This window comes from Pan troglodytes, chromosome 13 (assembly GCF_028858775.2).
Source record: "Pan troglodytes isolate AG18354 chromosome 13, NHGRI_mPanTro3-v2.0_pri, whole genome shotgun sequence".
NCBI lineage: Eukaryota > Metazoa > Chordata > Mammalia > Primates > Hominidae > Pan > Pan troglodytes.
This window is the reverse complement of record NC_072411.2, coordinates 90608484-90628745: the sequence shown is the minus strand read 5'-3', so window position 1 is coordinate 90628745 and position 20262 is coordinate 90608484. Positions and strand designations below refer to the sequence as shown.

Sequence of the window (20262 nt, the reverse complement as noted above, 5' to 3'; positions counted from 1 at the left end):
ATAAGACTGTAATATATTATTAGACGATTTGGTAGATTTGAATCATTGTCTTGTATTACGGAAATTCAACTTTAACTTTGGACCTCTTGTTAGAGAAGATGGTTTGTCATTTTTTAGTTATCTAGCCAAGTTTTGTTGTTGTTGTTGTTTGTTTGTTTGTTTTTGAGACAGGGTCTTACTCTGTGACCCAGGCTGGAATATAGTGGTATGATCACGGCTCATTGCAACCTTGACCTCCCAGGCTTACCATAGCCTCCACCTCCCCGGCTCAAGCAATCTTTCCACCTCAACCTCCCAAGTAGCTGAGACTACAGGCATGCACCACCATGCCCAGCTAATTTTTGTATTTTTGGTAGAAATGGGGCTTTGCCATGTTGCCTAGGCTGGTCTCCAACTCCTGGACTCAAGCTATCAGCCTACCTCTGCCTCCCAAAGTGCTATGACTATAGGCATGAGCCACCATGCCCAGCCTAATCAAATTTTATCAAGAATGTTTCTGTTGCTTGCCACATCTGGCTTCATCTTCTACTTCATCACAAACTGAAAATAAAATAATATCTATAATAGTGATTTACATTATTTTTATTTTCACTTTACTTTTAATTCCCCAACTCCCAAAATTCCATTCCTACTTTTTTTCTTTCCCTTTCCCCAAAGAGACTATACTAAAGCTAACATTAAATATGTCTTTTATTTGACTAGCAATTGCTTAGTGTGAACTATATTGTGTTAGACCAGCATATCCAGATGTTTTAGAACATTATTGTGCTTATAAGTATATATTTGTGAACCAAATTATAGCATTAAATCATTTATAAAGAACTACATCTCAATTAGAGATTTTTGACAAAAGTGTCACCTTTCTGTGACTTGAAAAATTTGGCTTCCAATGGGATCAAGACCTGTCTTGGGCTGGTCAGTTGTGAAGAGTTTTCTGTGTTAGGGGCTCCTCTCACCACTAAAAACTCATCAGATGCTAAATTAATTGCATACACCATACCCACCTATGTTGTAATTCAATATGCATAACGGGATTCATAATTTACTTCAATGCTTCTTTAATGAATGTATAGATCACTGCCTCTAATCCTTTGAATAAACTGATGAGAACTTACTCATTTTGGAGCACTCTAATCCTCAGTCCTCTGAGCTCAAAACAAACACATAAAACCCACAGAGTCCTATTTCCAGGGTTATAAACTCATTAAACATTTACTTTGCTAGCCATGGGGGCACTCTGTGAGGTACTTTGTGTTCCTGCTGTGTGTCCTGTAAAACTGATGTTCAAATTTCATAAGAAAGAACAGATGTAAAACATTTCTAACTTAACAGAAATTTGCTTTATTGCAGACACATGGTAAGCTATTAAATATTTTAAATTCACATTTTATTATTTGCAATTTGCATTGTCTGTTTTTCAAATTCAATAATCTGAATCATTAATAAATCTTCAAAAATAATTGCAGGTAACTATTTTTGTTTTATTTTAATATCAGGAATTTGGGAGCTCATTTGAATAGATATGAAATAAATAAGCTGTACTTAGTGTTCTACGAGTTTATTTCATAGCTACATTACTAAAATTTGAAATGAAAGGCAAAAATGTTTTTTAATAGGAAACACATTAGCAAATGCTGTAACAATGTTTTTTAAACCATTTGAATTGGTTAGATATCTCATTAATTTACATTTTACGTTTTAGCATTTAATTTTACATTTAAATTTTAGCAATTTTAAAATGCTCTTGAGTTCACTTTCTTCTAAAAATCAAATAAATTCTATTTTCACATATTTGTTGTGAGATCAATTAAAACTACTCTTGGCAATTTTCAAGTATATAATACCTTGTTATTAACTATAATCACCATGTTGTACAAGAGATCTCTTGAACTTATTTCTCCTAATTAAAATGTTGCATCCTTTGATCATCTTCTAGACCCTTTCTCCACAACTCTGCCCCAGCCCCCAGCAACCACTAGTCTACTCTCTGCTTCTATGAGTTTGACTTTCTTAGATTCCACATATGAGTGACATCACGTGATATTTGTCTTTCTGTGCATGGCTTATTTCACTTAGTATAATGTCCTCCAGATTCTATCTTAATGAAGATGTATATCTTCCAGCATATCAACAATTTAAAAAATCATATGATAAGATTTTAAGAGCTAAAAAGCCATGTGACAAATAATTTTTAAAGTTAAAGAAAAAGTGTAGACAACGACATTACATGACAAAAGACTATAAGTAGATTGCAAAGTTATAATTTGTTATTTCCATAATGATCAAGGATACAATAAATTTTCTACATATATATGAACTCAGTGTAAGACCGTGATTTAAAGAAAGTGATTTCTTTTTAAATTCAACCTCTTAGTTGTAGTTTTTGAAGCATTTTATTTAGATAAATCCAGGCTGAGATGAACACAATGCCTAAAATAATTGTTAAATGATGTAACCTCAGGAGTGCTAATTCATTTTAAAACATAGCTATTTCAATATTTTTACTCTTTATATATAACTGGCTCTACTAATGAGAATTGCTAAATAAATGAATTATACTTATGAATAGGCTATGTTTCATTTATATACCAACTTGCATGCTTTCCACTTGAAATGGCTATTTCAGCCAAATGGTCAAAGACACTGAAGCAAGGGTCATCTTGTCATTCCTCCTGTCCTTTGTCATTTCTGAAGCTGACTCAGTAACCCTATGAGATCACCAATGCACATTAATAATCCTGACCCACCTTCTCAGAGCAGTGTCTGCTTTGGGAAGATAAAAAAGGTAGGCTGCAGTTTTATTAATATGTTTGAAACCTCTTTGCTCCTCTCAAATGTTCTTCCTCAGATAAAGAGGTTACACAATGACCAGGTTTGGATTTGCATCCAAAAAGGTGATGGAGCTTATTTTACTCCTTTGTCAACACAAAAATGAAAGCAAAGCTACTCTTCATATGTGATGAATTCCAGAAACAACTACGTTATCAAAACTCCTTGAAAAAGTTACTTCCCTTCACATAAATGAAGTACATTTATTCTTATTCTCCTAGCATATTTCGCAACATGGCTTACAATATGAATTTCAACAAAACCCAAGAGGATGTGTGTTCCATCTTGGGATGGAAGGTTGAATAATGAGTTTGAACTGATGTTCTGTCCCTAGCAGCGAGAGAGGCAAGAAAAAAATCATAATCCTGGTGAGCAGCAAACAGTGACAAGAAAAAATAAGAAGGAATATCAGAATAAAACCAGAACCTGAAGAGGATGCTCCAGCATAGATACATTGGTGCCTCAGTCCCAACCTCTCTCATCAAGGCCATAGGAGCCCTACTGGCACAAACCATCTGCCGAGCAATGGAAATACTCGCTCTTTCAAACGGGAGGTGGAAAAATGTGAGTTTACAGGAAAAATCATTTTTTGACCCATTTCCAGAGTGTGCCAAGTTTGAAACCCTAAATGAAACTTCTATAGAAACATCCTTTTTCATAGTGATGAGCTTGTGAATGATTCTAGTATTAGATATTAAGAAATGAACATTTTCATTGAGTTTATCCTACGTATTGAAGCACAATAAGCTTCCATAAAAAATTTTGCAACAAATTTCTTTTTTCAGTTCATGTTTATGTTATAAGTTAGATATTAATTTTTTTTTAAACAGAGTCTTTCTCTGTCACCCAGGCTGCAGTGGAGTGGTGCTATCATGGATCACTGCAGCCATAACCTCTGGGCTCATGCCATCCTCTTACCTCAGCCTCCTCAGTGGCTGAGACTACAGGTGTGTGCCAATATGCCTGGATAATTTTTTGTATTTTTTGTAGAGACAAGGTTTCACCATGTTGCCAGACTGGTCTTGAACCCCTGGGCTCAAATGATCTGCCTGCCTTGGCCTCCCAAAATGTTCGGATTACAGATATAAGCCACTGTGCTTGGCCTAGATATTAAATATTTTTAAATGAAGAATAATAAATACACTTTAATAAAGAATATCAGTAGTACAGATGATTCAAACAGAAAAATATCTTTTCCTGAATATATTTTGCCTAGAAAAAATATTGTTTTAAATTCCACCTCCCTCCAATAAATTCCCTTTGCCAAAATCACGTAATAATGATATCATACATGGTATTGGGAAAAGGATTTCAAAACTGTGACAAGTCAGACATAAATATTTTAACTACAAAGACTTGAGTTTTGTCTGCAGAGAATACCACTCATTTTAATGTTTGAAATACAATTGCCTCACTCCCAGCGGGAACCCTTACCATGTAATATAAGAAACCAGGTTCAGTCTTGCTCACAGTTGAATTCCTACAATGAAGTTGAGCACTTCAAGGGAGACTGGCATAGGTCATTAAATCTAACCCAGCAAATAGTAATTAATAGAAACAAAAGAAGAATATGCCACAAAGAGAAAAATTATATTATCTAATAAAACTTAAGACTAACCTGAGGGTTGAATTATGTTAGAAAACCCAGAGGAAAACAGCAACATAGAAAACAACTCTGATTTGAACTGACTAGGTAATTTTAAGTTTTAAATTAAACTGCTTAGCAGCCTTCATCTCTATCCATGTTTTCTTTGAAATTACTGATCCCCAAGTATTATATGAAATATTGCAGAACTAGTGATACACAGATGTTTTATCACCATAAAATCTTGTTTCTAAGGATATTCAATATACTCACTGGAGGTGCTGATACTTGAGTTATTCTCAGTTGGTTTTCCAAATCTTGTACTTTATTTTTAAGTTCCATATTTTCTGTTTCTAAGTCTTGGATCTAAAAAGAAAATCATTATTGAATAACTTTCCGTTTTTTTTTCTTGGAAAATATTGGCTACAGTTATGAGTAGGAATTTATATTACGTAAAACTTTAATGTACTTTGTTGTGCATGGGGAGAAAATTGTTTGATAAAGCTTGGGAAATGCTGGAGGATTCTAGATCATTGAAAGACTTAAATTTATAATATATTTTTATGTGTGTGCAAATTTTATGTTCCTAATATCTCAACATTGTGTTTTCTTGTTGGACTGTGCAATCTATACCCATAATCTTGGAATATAACCACAAGACAGTGAAACTTGCTTATGATGATTTTGAAGAGTGGAGAAAGGCATAATTTAATTACCAAGGAATCTGATCTGCATGGAAAACCACTTACCCAGCATCTGCTGCTTCTGCTGCTCTGATCCCCATGAGAAGCATCAGGAAGTGAAGCAAAGTCACATGAGAACACTAAGTTCTTGTGGGAATTCAATATAAAATAGTTAAAAAAAAAAACTGTGCAGGGGATCAGGAATGAAAAATTATGGGAACACGGTGAAAGCAGTTCCAATCAGTCAGTGTGGGTGAAATTTAATGGCAGGGCTTCTAAATTTGTTTGATGATATGCAAGTTTCCCTGTACTTACATCACACAAATGTAAAACAACAAGCTTAGTTTACTCACTCTTTTTTGTAACCCTGCGATCTGTTTTCTTGTTTCAACATCTTTTCCTCCTGATTCTAGAAATTTCCTGTATGCCAGGTCAAATGCTTGGCCAATTGTTAAAGTGATCTCTTCAGCCTGTGTAAAAATCAAACAAAGATTTGCATTTTAATAATATGTCAAACTTTTTTTGAATCGAGAAAACAACATTCATATAAGCACTTACTCCAAGACATTCACAAGAGGTACTTCAAAAGGGCAACAGTTGGGAGTAGAGATGTATTAAATGAGCAAGGTAGTAGGCTAACATAATAACTCAACACCTACCCAGGCACAACATTGAAAAAACAAGCGGACTTGGGGGTGGGTATTACTGAATAGCTGTTGAAGTGGGAAAGTTGGAAGCAAGAGTTCTTTATGTCAAACTTCTCATCTCTTTTATTGTATTGTTTTTTCCTACTTGTTTTTCTCCCTTTCTCAAATATTTAGTGCCTATGAAATGAAAGCAGAGTGCCAAACGTAGTTTCTCTCCTTGCTTTGCTATTTATTTCCTTTTCCTTGTGAGGAGGGTTTGTTAAACCCTAAGAAGGTAACTTGAATGAGGCTGGCCAGGTGGTGTCTCTGGAAAACTTGAGGTATGCCCTCTAAATGGAACACCTGCTACTCCGTCCCAGTTAATTGTTGCCTGGTGGAAGTGAGCAATTCCAATCTGAAACTGTCAGATCTTATGTATGAAAGATGAGGCCAGAAGTCTGAAATTTTATATGAGAGCTCCCAATTTTAAGCGATGGTAAACAGTTTGTATTTTGGTAAAACACAGTGCCAGTGATCAAAATATATATGTCATCTGAATTTGGGCTTGTAAACAACTTACAATCTCAGATCTATTGATTTGAAACTGCCACAAATATATCTTACATCCACAAGCTCATTTCTTCTCCATTCATATCTCCACTGAATTCATAATGTCTTGCACATAGTAAAGACTAAAGATTTATTTACTTAATCAACATTATAAAGAATTTTGGTAAAAGCATTAATAAGATTTAATGTTGTCACAATTATGTCATATTTAGTAAGACCTCCAGATAACAAGACTAGTAGTAATATATATTGAAAATGCTATGCTTTAACTCTACTACAAATTCTAATAATTTATTATCTACTGTGATCAACATAAAATGAAAACATGCTTTGTTAATCAGCTTATATCATTTAATAGAATTTTTATAGTTCATTATTTAAGGAGGGTTTTAGACAAAAATATAGTATTTAACCTAGTTAACTAAAAAATGCAAAATATGTACATAATATTTTAAAGGAAGACTGTTTTACAAAAGAAAAGAAAAAAGACAAGAAAGTAAACAACGAGCTATAATAAAAACTACCAAATAAATGAAAATGACAGATACCAATGTATGCATGTTCATTGACTTAAACTAATTGGTTGTGTTAGATATTAAGATTATTTGTAATATTAAAGAAGTGGTTTTGATAGATTGTGGGATTATGAATAATTTGTTTTCTGTTTCTCATTTCAAAATTTTGGGTAATAGGTTTCTGTTTATTTTACAATAAAAAGACTTTTTTCTTCTTCTTTTTAAAAATTTCTTCCAAAACAAAATGGGATACATGTGCAGAATGTGCAGGTTAGTTATACAGTATACGTGTGCCATGGTGGTTTGCTGCACCTATTGACCCATCCTCTAAGTTCCCTCCCCTCACCTCCCACCCCCTAATGGGTCCTGGTGTGTGTTGTTCCCCTCTCTGTGTCCATGTGTTCTCATTGTTCAACTCCCACTTCTGGGTGAGAACATGTGGTGTTTGGTTTTCTGTTCCTGTGTTAGTTTGCTAAGGATGATAGCTTCCAGCTTCATCCATGTCCCTGCAAAGGACATTATCTCATTCCTTTTTATGGCTGCAGAGTATTCCATGGGATATGGGATATATGTACCACCTTTTCTTTATCCAATCTATCATTGATGGGCATTTGGGTTGGTTCCAAGTCTTTGCTATTGGAAATAGTGCTGCAATAAACATACGCGTGCATTTGTCTTTATAGTAGAATGATTTGTATTCCTTTGGGTATATACCCAGTAATGAGATCTCTGGGTCAAATGGTAGTTCTAGTTCTAGATCCTTGAGGAATCGCCACACTGTCTTCCACAATAACTGAACTAATTTACATTCCCACCAACAGTGTAAAAACATTTATATTTCTCCACAGACTTGCCAGCATCTATTGTTTCCTGACTTTTTAATAATCACCCTTCTGACTGGTGTGAGATGGTACCTCATTGTGGTTTTGATTTGCATTTCTCTGATGATCAGTGATGTTGAGTTTTTTTTTTCATATGCTTCTTGGCTGCATAAATGTCTTCTTTTGAGAAGTGTCTCTTCATATCCTTTGCCCGCTTTGTGATGGGGTTGTTTTTTTCTTATAAATAAGTTTAAGTTCCTTGTAAATTCTGGATATTAGACCTTTGTCAGATGGTTGGATTTTTAATTATAGGTTGCTTCCCTTCTAAATTATGATTTCGATGTATCCTTCCCTTTTTTTTTTTTTTTTTTTTTTTTGAGATGGAGTCTCACTCAGCTACCCAGGCTGGAGTGCAGTGGCACAATCTCAGCTCACTGCAACCTCCACTCCCGAGTTCAAGAGATTCTCCTGTCTCAGCTTCCTGAGTAGCTGGGACTACAGGCACGCACCACCACACCCAGCTAATTTTTTTTATTTTTATAGAGACTGGGTTTCACCACGTTAGCCAGGCTGGTCTTGAACTCCTGACCACAGGTGATCCACCCGCCTTGGCCTCCCAAAGTGTTGATGTATCCTTTTAACGAGACATTATGTTATCTTTAAATACTCAATTTGTACATTATAAAGAATCATTTAAATGGTAACATTATTAATTATTCATTAATGACATTTGGCCTCATATTAATTATTTATTTATATTAATAACTTTAAAAAAACCATGCTCTCATTTTATAATAACATCTTTACTAGGCACTTAGCTGTCTAGTAAATATTCTGCATATATTATCTTACTTGATTCTCATCATGGCTCTGAAGTAAGGATTATTATTACCCCACAATACATATGATGAAACTGCAATTTTGTAAAGTTGTATAACTTGCCTAAAGCTAGTGAATGGAGAAACTGAATTTAAATCCAGATTTCTGACTCTCCAACCATCACACTTTTGGAGGTGGGGGGTAAAATTTATATACAATGAAATGCACAGATCATGATAAATTTATGAATCATATAAGATATATAATCTCCAACTTATTAAAAATAAAGAATATTTCTAGCCCATCAGAATGTCTCTTATGCCTACTTTCAGTCAAATCTCATCTATTATGGGTGACGGTTCTTCAATTTTTATCATTATAAATCAGTTTTGCCTGTCCTTGATATCTATAAAAATAGACTAATATGTATTATTTTGTGTCTCTATTCTTCTACTAAATTAAAGTTTCTGAGTTTCATACGTGTTGTACTTATCAATAACACATTGGTTTTGTTGCTGATTAGCATTTCATGTTACAAATATAACACAAGTGATTTATCCATTGTACTATGGATGGACATTCATGGTTTTGTCAGTTCTTAGTTATTAGACATGAAACTACCACAAACATTCTTCTAAGATCTTTTTGTAGACATATGTTTTCTTGTCTCTTGGTAAATACCTAGAATGTAACTGCTAAATCATGGGAGGTTTAACATTATAAGAAACTGTGCAACTGTTTTCCAAAGTAATAATATAATTTTGCATTTCCACCAGCAGTTAAGAGAGTTCTCATTATGTCACATTCTCAGAAACAAGATATTGACAGTCTTTTTCATTTGAGACAATATATTGGATGAGTGATGCTATAGTAATGTGTTTTAAATTTATATTTCCCTGTTGAATAATAATATTGCTCAGTTTCGTGTGTTCATTGCCTCTTTTATGTTCTCTCTTTTTTTTTTTTTTCTTTTTTATTGATCATTCTTGGGTGTTTCTCGCAGAGGGGGATTTGGCAGGGTCACAGGACAATAGTGGAGGGAAGGTCAGCAGATAAACAAGTGAACAAAGTTCTCTGGTTTTCCTAGGCAGAGGACCCTGCGGCCTTCCGCAGTGTTTGTGTCCCTGGGTACTTGAGATTAGGGAGTGGTGATGACTCTTAACGAACATGCTGCCTTCAAGCATCTGTTTAACAAAGCACATCTTGTACCGCCCTTAATCCATTCAACCCTGAGTGGATACAGCACATGTTTCAGAGAGCACAGGGTTGGGGGTAAGGTCACAGATCAACAGGATCCCAAGGCAGAAGAATTTTTCTTAGTACAGAACAAAATGAAAAGTCTCCCATGTCTACCTCTTTCTACACAGACACGGCAACCATCCGATTTCTCAATCTTTTCCCCACCTTTCCCCCTTTCTATTCCACAAAACCGCCATTGTCTTCATGGCCCGTTCTCAATGAGCTGTTGAGTACACCTCCCAGATGGGGTGGTGGCCGGGCAGAGGAGGTCCTCACTTCCCAGTAGGGGCGGCCAGGCAGAAGCGCCCCTCACCTCCCAGACGGGGCGGCTGGCCGGGCGGGGGGCTGACCCCCCCCACCTCCCTCCCGGACGGGGCGGCTGGCCGGGCGGGGGGCTGACCCCCCACCTCCCTCCCGGACAGGGTGGCTGGCCGGGCAGAGGGGCTCCTCACTTCCCAGTAGGGGTGGCCGGGCAGAGGCGCCCCTCACTTCCCCGATGGGGCGGCTGGCCCGGCGGGGGGCTGACCCCCCCACCTCCCTCCCGGACGGGGCGGCTGGCCGGGCAGAGGGGCTCCTCACTTCCCGGTAGGGGCGGCCGGGCAGAGGCGCCCCTCACCTCCCGGACAGGGCAGCTGGCCGGGCGGGGGGCTGACCCCCCCACCTCCCTCCCGGACGGGGCGGCTGGCCGGGCGGGGGGCTGACCCCCCCCACCTCCCTCCCGGACGGGGCGGCTGGCCAGGCGGGGGGCTGACCCCCCCACCTCCCTCCCGGACGGGGCGGCTGGCCGGGCGGGGGGCTGACCCCCCCACCTCCCTCCCGGACGGGGCGGCTGGCCGGGCGGGGGGCTGATCCCCCCACCTCCCTCCCAGACAGAGCGGCTGGCCGGGCAGAGGGGCTCCTCACTTCCCAGTAGGGGCAGCCGGGCAGAGGCGCCCCCCACCTCCTGGACAGGGCGGCTGGCCGGGCGGGGGGCTGATCCCCCCACCTCCCTCCCAGACGAGGCGGCTGGCCAGGTGGGGGGCTGATCCCCCCACCTCCCTCCCGGATGGGGCGGCTGGCCGGGCGGGGGGCTAACCCACCCACCTCCCTCCCGGACGGGGCGGCTGGCCGGGCAGAGGGGCTCCTCACTTCCCAGTAGGGGCGGCCGGGCAGAGGCACCCCTCGCCTCCCGGACGGGGCGGCTGGCCAGGCGGGGGGCTGACCCCCCCACCTCCCTCCCGGACGAGGCGGCTGGCCGGGCAGAGGGGCTCCTCACTTCCCGGTAGGGGCGGCCGGGCAGAGGCGCCCCTCACCTCCCAGTAGGGGCGGCCGGGCAGAGGTGCCCCTCACCTCCCGGACGGGGCGGCTGGCCGGGTGGGGGGCTGACCCCCCCACCTCCCTCCCGGACGAGGAGGGAGGACGCTCCTCACTTCTCAGACGGGGTGGCTGCTGGGCGGAGGGGCTCCTCACTTCTCAGACGGGGCAGTTGCCAGGCAGAGGGTCTCCTCACTTCTCAGACAGGGCGGCCGGGCAGAGACGCTCCTCACATCCCGGACGGGGCGGCAGGGCAGAGGTGCTCCCCACATCTCAGACGATGGGCGGCCGGGCAGAGACGCTCCTCACTTCCCAGATGTGATGGCGGCCGGGAAGAGGCGCTCCTCACTTCCTAGATGGGATGGCGGCCGGGCAGAGACGCTCCTCACTTTCCAGACTGGGCAGCCAGGCAGAGGGGCTCCTCACATCCCAGACGATGGGCGGTCAGGCGGAGACGCTCCTCACTTCCCAGACGGGGTGGCTGCCAGGCAGAGGCTGCAATCTCGGCACTTAGGGAGGCCAAGGCAGGCGGCTGGGAGGTGGTTGTAGCGAGCCGAGATCACGCCACTGCACTCCAGCCTGGGCGCCATTGAGCACTGAGTTAACGAGACTCCGTCTGCAATCCCGGCACCCGGGGAGGCCGAGGCTGGCGGATCACTCGCGGTTAGGAGCTGGAGACCAGCCCAGCCAACACATCGAAACCCCGTCTCCACCAAAAAAAAATACGAAAACCAGTCAGGCGTGGCGGCGCGCGCCTGCAATCGCAGGCACTCGGCAGGCTGAGGCAGGAGAATCGGGCAGGGAGGTTGCAGTGAGCTGAGATGGCAGCAGTACTGTCCAGCTTCGGCTCGGCATCAGAGGGAGACCGTGGAAAGAGGGAAGAGGGGAGAGGGAAGAGGGGAGAGGGGAGAGGGGAGAGGGGAGAGGGGGGAGGGGAGAGGGGAGAGGGGAGAGGGGAGAGGGATATGTTCTCTTTAATAAACTAACTTCCTGTAGAAGTCTACTGCCCACTTTTATTAGGTGTTTTGTCTTTTTATTTGTGATTTTTAGGAGTTTTTTATATAGTCTGGATACAGATCCTTTTTCAGATACACGTATTGGGAATATAGCCACTTGCTTTTTCAGTTTGCTGATAGTGTTTATAGATTAACAGAAAATGTTTTATTTTTGATAAAGTCCATTGTATCCTTTTTTTGTTCATGTGTAGTGCTTTTAGGGTCATTTCCAGGAAATCACTATCCATCCAAAGTTCATAATGACATTCTATGTTTTTTAATGAAAGTTACGTATAAGATTACAAAAGCTTCTACTTTTATGTCTATGATCCACCTCAAATAGTTTTATGTAGCATAAGTAGGAGATAATTTTCATAATTTTTTTCCATATATTTAGCTAGTTATTTCAACACCATTTGTCAAAAAGACTTTCTTTTTTCCATTGAATTTTTTGTCACATTTGTGGGAAAAAAATTAACCATGTATGTATGGATATTTCTAAACTCTACAATACAGTTCATTTATTATTATTACATTAATATCACCCTGACTTGATAAGAGTTTAAGGTAAGTTCTGACATCAGGTATGCTTGCCCAGATTTTGGTCTTCTCTCTCAAAATTAATTTGTTTTTGTTCTAGGTAATTTACATTACCTTATTAGAAATAACTTTTCAGTTTTTACTAACAATCCCATTGTGATTTTAATCAGAATTGTATTGAATCCATGGATCGATCAATTTGGTAGAATTAACCACAATTAAACTGAGCCTTCCAATCCATAAATATGGTATCTTTCTCCCATCATTTTAGGTCTTTTTTACTTACATCAATACTTTGAAGATTTCAGTATAGAGGGCTTGCATATTTTTAAAATTCTCATTATTTCATGTTTCCTGATGCTACGGTAAATACATTTTTCTTTCTTTCTTTTTGCTAGTAGACAGACACAATTTAATTTTGTACATTGATTTGTAAGCTTTGTTTTTGCTAAATTTGTTTCATAAATCTAGTGGTTGTAGATCTCAGCAATTTTTATGTAAAAAAGTTGATATTATATATGTGAAAAAAGACAATTTTTTCCTATTTCTTTCCAATCCTTGTGCCCTTCCTCTCCATCTATTCACTAGCTAAGGCACCTAATACCACGTTAAATAGGTAGTAAGAATGGACATCCTTGCATTGTTCCCAGTCTTAGAAGGAAAGCATTCAATAATTCACCATTAATTATGATGTTACCTGTAGAACTTTTAAAGTTTTTATCAGAAAAACAATGTCTCTTCTATTCCTAGCATGTTATAAATTTTATCAGCAATGGGTTAAATTTTGTCTAGTGGCTTTTCTGTATTTGCTGAAACTACTGTGTTATTATTCTGTTAAGATGTTGTATTACGTTGATTGATTTTTCTTATGTTAAACCAAACTTGAATTCCTGGGATAAACCTCACCTGGTAATAATGTACTATCTATTTTATATATTGCTGGACTCAATTTGGAATTATTATGCAAAAGAGTGTTAAGTCTATGTCATAAGAAACACTGGAACATAATTTTCATTTTTTGTAAGGTCTTTGTCATGTTTTCAATCAGGGTAACACAGTCTTCATAAAATGATTTGGAACTAAATTTATTCTCTTAATTCTGAAAAGGTTTATGTATAATTGGTATTTTTAAAAAGAAATGTTTTACAGATTTTAATAGTGAAATTATCTGAGCTTGGTATTTCACTTGTCAAAAAGTTTTGTCAAATATTTGGGCCAAATATTTAATTCCAAATATGTGGGCCAAATATTTAGTTCCGAATCTTTTTAAAAAATATAAATATAAGTTTACATTTATAAATTAATTTGTATTAAATATTTGTATGTAATTTTATATATTCAGATTTTCTACTTCCTTTCTGTCAATTTGGTAAATTGAGTTTCAAGATATTTATCAATTTATATTATTTACCAAATTTACTGGTATAATAGTTATATAATATTTATCTTTGTATCCTTTTAAAGAATATAGGATCTGCAGCTACATCCACTATTTCTAGTATTGGCAATTTGTGTTTTCTGTCACTTTTGTCCTTGATGAAGTTTTTAGAGATTGCTAATTTCATTCTTAATGAAGCACCAATATTTGGCCTTGTTAATTTTCTTTATTGTTTGTCCAATTTCAATGTCATTGATTCTACTGTAGTGTTTCTTAACCTTCCACTTTAATTTTGATTTGCTTTTCTTGTTTTCATTTAACTTTATGTCAGGACTAAAATGATTAATTTTAACTTTTCTATATTTTCTTATATAAAGATTGAAAGCTATGAATTTGCCTCTCAGCAGCTTTACAAATTTTGATACGTTGTATTTTACTGTTCTTCAGTTAAAGAATAATTTAATTCCCCTGTAACTTTTCTTTTAGCTATAGTTATATAAAGGGTGTTTTAATTCTAAATATTTGTACAAAATATTTAACTCTAAATATGTGGGCCAAATATTTAGTTCCATATATTTGTAGTTAGACAATATATGCTGTGATATTTTCAGTTTTGAAACTTATTGAGTCTCCCATTATGGCCCAGCATATAGTATACCTCTGTAAACATTCCATGTGCATTCAAAAGGAAAGTATACTCTGTTGCTTGGGATAGCATTCTATTCACGTCTATTAAAGTGGTGGATGATATTGGGTTTTGGGGGTTTTTTTTGGTACTTTTATTGACTTTTTTCTACTTGTTCTGTCAATTGCTGAGAAAACTATTAAAATATACAACTATAATTGTAGATTCGCCTTTTTGCCAAATAAAACTGTTAGATTTTCTGTTTCATTTTTTAATAAATTAATGTCATTTCATAAATACATCTTGGCACTTTAATCACATTTTGAATATATAATCCAAGAGCAAAGACCAGAATTCAACAGAAAAGTGACAGGAAACACCAAAAGCAAGGAAGGAAGAAGACAGGCAGCCTGTTTGGTTGAGATCAGCTGGGAGCCAGGAGTGACTTTCCATACATGGGAAAAGGGTGAGTGAGAGACTTCCAGCAGCCCTCATCCGCATCAGGGAATCATGCAACCCTGGTCAAGGGACAGCCCCTCAATGCTCCCAACTCCTGAAGCTAAAATATGGAGCTGTTCATAGACCATGTGATAGAACTGCTCCCAGGAGGGAGCTTGCACTAGGTCCCACATCATTTCTGAGACCCAAGCAGCTACAGCAAGATGCCAGTTTGAATCCTAGCCTTGAGCAGATTGCACACTGTCCTGGGGCCCAGAAGTGCTGAGGCTGAGGCATTAGGGAAACTTGGGCTGTTGCTGCTGGGACTAGGACATGACCTGGGAATAAGCTCCCACGGGTGGGGCTGAGAAACAAGCAAGGCATTGGCTGTAGCTGCCGGGTAGAACACAAGTGCCACTGAGACTGAGAATGGGATGTGACTGGGTGCAAGTTGCCACTGAAACTTAGTCACAAGCTGAGTAGGGGCTCCTGTAGCGGGGGCTGAGGTACAACCTAGGCAAGGACTACCACTGCCAGGGCTGAAGGCAAGTGCAACAGGACTGGGCCATGAGAATGATGTGCATTCCCCACTCCCCAGCCCAAGATGTGGCTACCAAGGCCAACGCCAACCTCTGCAATGCTGGGGCCTCAGCGTGGCTACTACTGCCCCTCACTCATGCATTCTGCCAGGGACCTGAGAATTGCCCTGCCCCTGCCCACTATAGCTAGTGACTACTGTCACCACTGGGAGATCTGAGCACAAGCCTGCCCAGCACAGACCCCAGGACTTAGCCCAGGATCATGTGGATTACCCAACCCAATCCACCACATTGGGCACTTGAGTGCACCTCCCAGAGGCATGAGGTTGGCCCTAAACTCTAAACTCCTGGCTGCTACTACCTTAACTGGCACCTGAGGGCCTGAAGACTGGCTCACCCAGCCCATCATAGCCACTGCCCACATCAACATACAGTACCTGGGATGCAGATAATTTTCCTGTCACTGATACTACCATAACCCATACCACAGTGCCTGCTTAGGGGACCAAGAACTTGTCCACCTGCTCAGTCCACTGTGGCCATGACTGGCATCCAAGCAAGCCAACTAGAAGCCCAAGAATTGGTCCACTGGTAACCACCAATACCACTGCCAGCATATATCAGCCTAGGGAATAAAGATAGGCATGATCAGCCCACTGTTGCCACGACTGGGGCTTAAACAGTGACATGCTTAACGTCCCAGTCCCCAGCACAAATTCACCACAACCTCCCCTAATATCTGCATACTAACCCTCCAAGGAAATGGCAGATCTCACTAATGCTGTTTATAGCTGATATGGTTTGGACCTGTGTCCCCATAAAATCTCATATCAAATTGTAATCTCCAGTATTAGAGGTGGGACCTGGTGGGAGGTGATTGGATCATGGGGGTGAATTTCTCATAAATGGTTTAGCACCATCTGTTTGGTGCTGTTCTCATAATAGTGAGTAGGTTCTCAAATTAGTGAGTAGGTTCTCATGAGATCTGGTCACTTAAAAGTATGGAGCACCTCCTCATTACCCTCCATCCTGCTCCTGCCATGTAAGCCATGGCTGCACCTGCTTTGCCTTCTGTCATGATTGTGTTTCTTGAGGTATCAGCAGAAGCAGTGTAGAGGCCAGCATCATGCTTCCTGTACAGCCTGTAGAATTGTGAATCAATTAAACTTCTCTCTTTATAAATTACTCAGTCTTAGGTATATCTTTATAGCAATGTGAGAACATACTAATACAGAAAACTGGTACTGAGGACTGGGGCATTGCTATAAAACTACCTGAAAATGTGGAAATGACTTTGGAACTGGGTAACAGGCAGAGGTTGGAAGACTTTAAAGGGCTCAGAAGATGGGAAAATGAGGGAAAGTTTGGAATTTGCTAGAGACTGGTTAAATGGTTATGACCAAAATGCCAATAGTGATGTAGACAGTGAAGTCCAATGTGAGGAGGTCTGAGATATAAATGATGAACTTATTGGGAACTGGAGGAAGGTCACTTTTGTTATGCCTTAGCAAATAACTTAGCTGCATTGTGCCCCTGCCCTAGGTGGAACTTTGAACTTGAGAATGATGATTTAGGGTATCTGGAGGAAGAAATTTCTAAGCAACAAAGCATTCAAGGTTTCATCTGGCTGCTTCTAACAAGCTATACTCATATGCATAAGCAAAGAAATTACCTAAGGTTGGAACTTACATTTAAAGGGAAAGTACAGCATAAAAGTTTAGAAAATTTGCAGCCTCGCTGTATTAGTCCACTTTCACGCTGCTGATAAAGACATACCCAAGACTGGGAAGAAAAAGAGGTTTAATACGACTTACAGTTCAACATGGCTGGGGAGGCCTCAGAATCATGGCAGGAAGCAAAAGGCACTTCTTACGTGGCAGTGACCAGACAAAATGAGGAAGATGCAAAAGTGAAAACCCCTGATAAAACTATCAGATCTCATGAGACTTATTCACTACCATGAGAACAGCATGTGGGAAACTGCCCTGATGATTTAAATTATCTCCACCAGGTCCCTTCCACAAAATGTGGCAATTATGGGAGCTGCAATTCAAGATGAGATTTGGGTGGGGACACAGAGCCAAACCATATCATTCCACCCCTGGCCTCTCCAAATCTCATGTCCTCACATTTCAAAGCCAATCATGCCTTTCCAACAGTCCCCCAAAGCCTTAACTCAGTTAAGCATTAACCCAAAAGTCCACAGTTCAAAGTCTCATCTGAGACAAGGCTAGTCTCTTCTGCCTATGAGTCTGTAAAATCAAAAGCAAGTGAGCCTCTTCTCACAGCTCCCCTAGGCAGTGCCCCAGTGGGGACTCTGTATGGGGGCTCTGACCCCACATTTCCCTTCTGCACTGCCCTAGCAGAGGTTCTCCATGAGTGCCCCACCCCTGCGGCATAGTTCTGCCTGGGCATCCAGGAGTTTCCATACATCTTCTGAAATCTAGGTAGAGGTTCTCAAACCCCAATTATTGACTTCTGTGGAGGTCCAAAACGACATGGATGCTGCCAAGGCTTGGGGCTTGCACTCTCTGAAGCCATAGCCTGAGCTCTACCCTGGCCCATTTTAGCCATGGCTGGAGTAACTGGGATGCAGGGCACCAACTCCCTAGGGTACACACAGCACAGGGACCCTGGGCCAGGCCCAGAAAACCATTTTCTCCTAGGCCTGTGTTGGGAGGGACTGCTGTGAAGACCTCTGACATGCCCTGGAGACATTTTCCCCATTGTCTTGGGGATTAACATTTGGCTCCTCATTACCTATGCAAATTTCTGTAGCTGCTCTTGAATTTCTCCTCAAAAAATGGGTTTTTCTTTTCTATCACATTGTCAGGCTGCACATTTTCTGAACTTTTATGCTCTGCTTCCCTTATAAAACTGAATGCCTTTAACAGCACCCAAGTCACTTCTTGAATGCTTTGGTGCTTAGAAATTTCTTCTGCCAGATACCCTAAATTATCTCTCTCAAGTTCAAACTTCCACAAATCTCTAGTGCAGGAGCAAAATGCTGCCAGTCTCTTTGTTAAAACATAACAAGAGTTACCTCTGCTTCAGTTCCCAATAAGTTCCTCATCTCCATCTGAGACCACCTCAACCTGGACCTTATTGTCCATATCACATTCAGGCTTTTGGTCAAAGCCATTCAACAAGTCTCCAGGAAGTCCTAAACTTTCCCACATTTCCCTGTCTTCTTCTGAGCCCTCCAAACTGTTCCAACCTCTGCCTATTACCCAGTTCCAAAGCCACTTCCACATTTTTGGGTATGTTTTCAGCAACACCACACTCTACTGGTACCAATTTACCCTATTAGTCTGTTTTCATGCTGCTGATAAAGACATACCTGAGACTGGGAAGAAAAAGAGGTTTAATTGGACTTACAGTTCCCCATGGCTGTGGAGGCCTCAGAATCATGGCAGGAGGCGAAAAGCACTTCTTACATGGCAGTGGCAAGAGAAAATGAGAAAGATGCAAAAGCGGAAACCCCTGATAAAACCATCAGATCTCATGAGACTTATTCACTACCACGAGAATAGTATGGGGGAAACTGCCCCCATGATTCAAATGATCTCCCACTGGGTTCCGTCCACAACATATGGGTATTATGGGAGTACAATTCAAGATGAGATTTAGGTGGGGACACAGAGCCAAACCATATCACTGGCCATGTGGTAGAAAAGAGGAGCCCATTTTTCAGGGGAGGAATTCAAGCAGGCTGCAGAAATTTTCACAAGTGAAAAGGAGCCAAGCACTAACAGCCAAGACAACGGGGGAAAGGCCCTGAAGTAATTTCAGAGACCTTTGCAGCATACCCTCCCATTGCAGGCTTCCTAGGAGGGAAGAATGGTTTCATGGGCCAGGCCCACGGCCCCACTGCCCTGAACAGCTTCACAACATTACTCCCTGCTTCCCAGCCACACCATTTCCAACTATGGCTCAAAGAGGCCAAGGTACAGCGCAGGTCACTGCTTCAGAGGGTGCAAGTCATAAGCTTTGGCAGTTTCCACATGGTGTTAAGCCTGCAGATACACAGAATGTAAGAAGCGAGCCTTGCTGCAAGATTGGAGCCCTCATTAGACACCCCACACAGACTCCCCATTGGGGGACTGCCTAGTGAAGCTGTGAGAAAAGGGCCACCATTTTCCAGACCCCAGAATGGTGGATCCACTGAGAGTTTGCACCCTGTGCCTGAAAAGCCACAAGCACTTCACGCCAGCACGTGAGAGTAGCCATTAGGGCTGAACCTTAATGGCAAAGCCACAGGGGCAGAGTTGCCCAAGACCTTGGGAGCCCACCTCTCAAACCAGTGTGCCCTGGATATGGGACATGGAGTCAAAGAAGATTCTTTTGGAGCTTTAAAATGTAATGACTGCCCTGCTGGATTTTGGGATGCGTGAGGCCTGTATCTCCTTTCTTTTGGCCAATTTCTCCCTTTTGGAATGGGAATGTTTACCCAGTACTTGTACTCCCATTGTATGTTGGAATTAATTAACTTGCTTTGGATTTTGCAGTCTCATAAGTGAAAGGGACTTCCCTTGACTCAGATGAGATTTTGGACTTTGGACTTTTGGGTTAATGCCAAAACAAGTTAAGACTTTGGGGACTGCTGGAAAGGTATGATTGTATTTTGCAATGTGAGAAGGATATGAGATTTGGGGGACCAGATGCAGAAAGATACGTTTTGGATCTGTGTTCCTATCAAATCGCATGTCAAACTGTAATCTCCAATGTTGGAGATGGAGCCTGGTGGTAGGTGATTGGAACGTGGTG

General features: G+C 41.0%; 1 protein-coding gene across 26 annotated transcripts in view; it reads right to left on the bottom strand.

Moving 5' to 3' along the window:
* The window catches only part of GULP1 (GULP PTB domain containing engulfment adaptor 1), a 307556-nt gene that overhangs the window by 20723 nt on the left and 266571 nt on the right, over positions 1–20262 (bottom strand). For all 26 annotated transcript variants that reach the window (XM_054679975.2, XM_054679980.2, XM_054679989.2 and 23 more), the window contains 2 exons: positions 5451–5567; positions 4688–4780 (listed from right to left, as the gene is read on the bottom strand). In XM_054679975.2, the coding sequence (XP_054535950.1) occupies positions 4688–4780; positions 5451–5567 (210 nt within the window). The remainder of the gene's footprint in view (positions 1–4687; positions 4781–5450; positions 5568–20262) is intronic.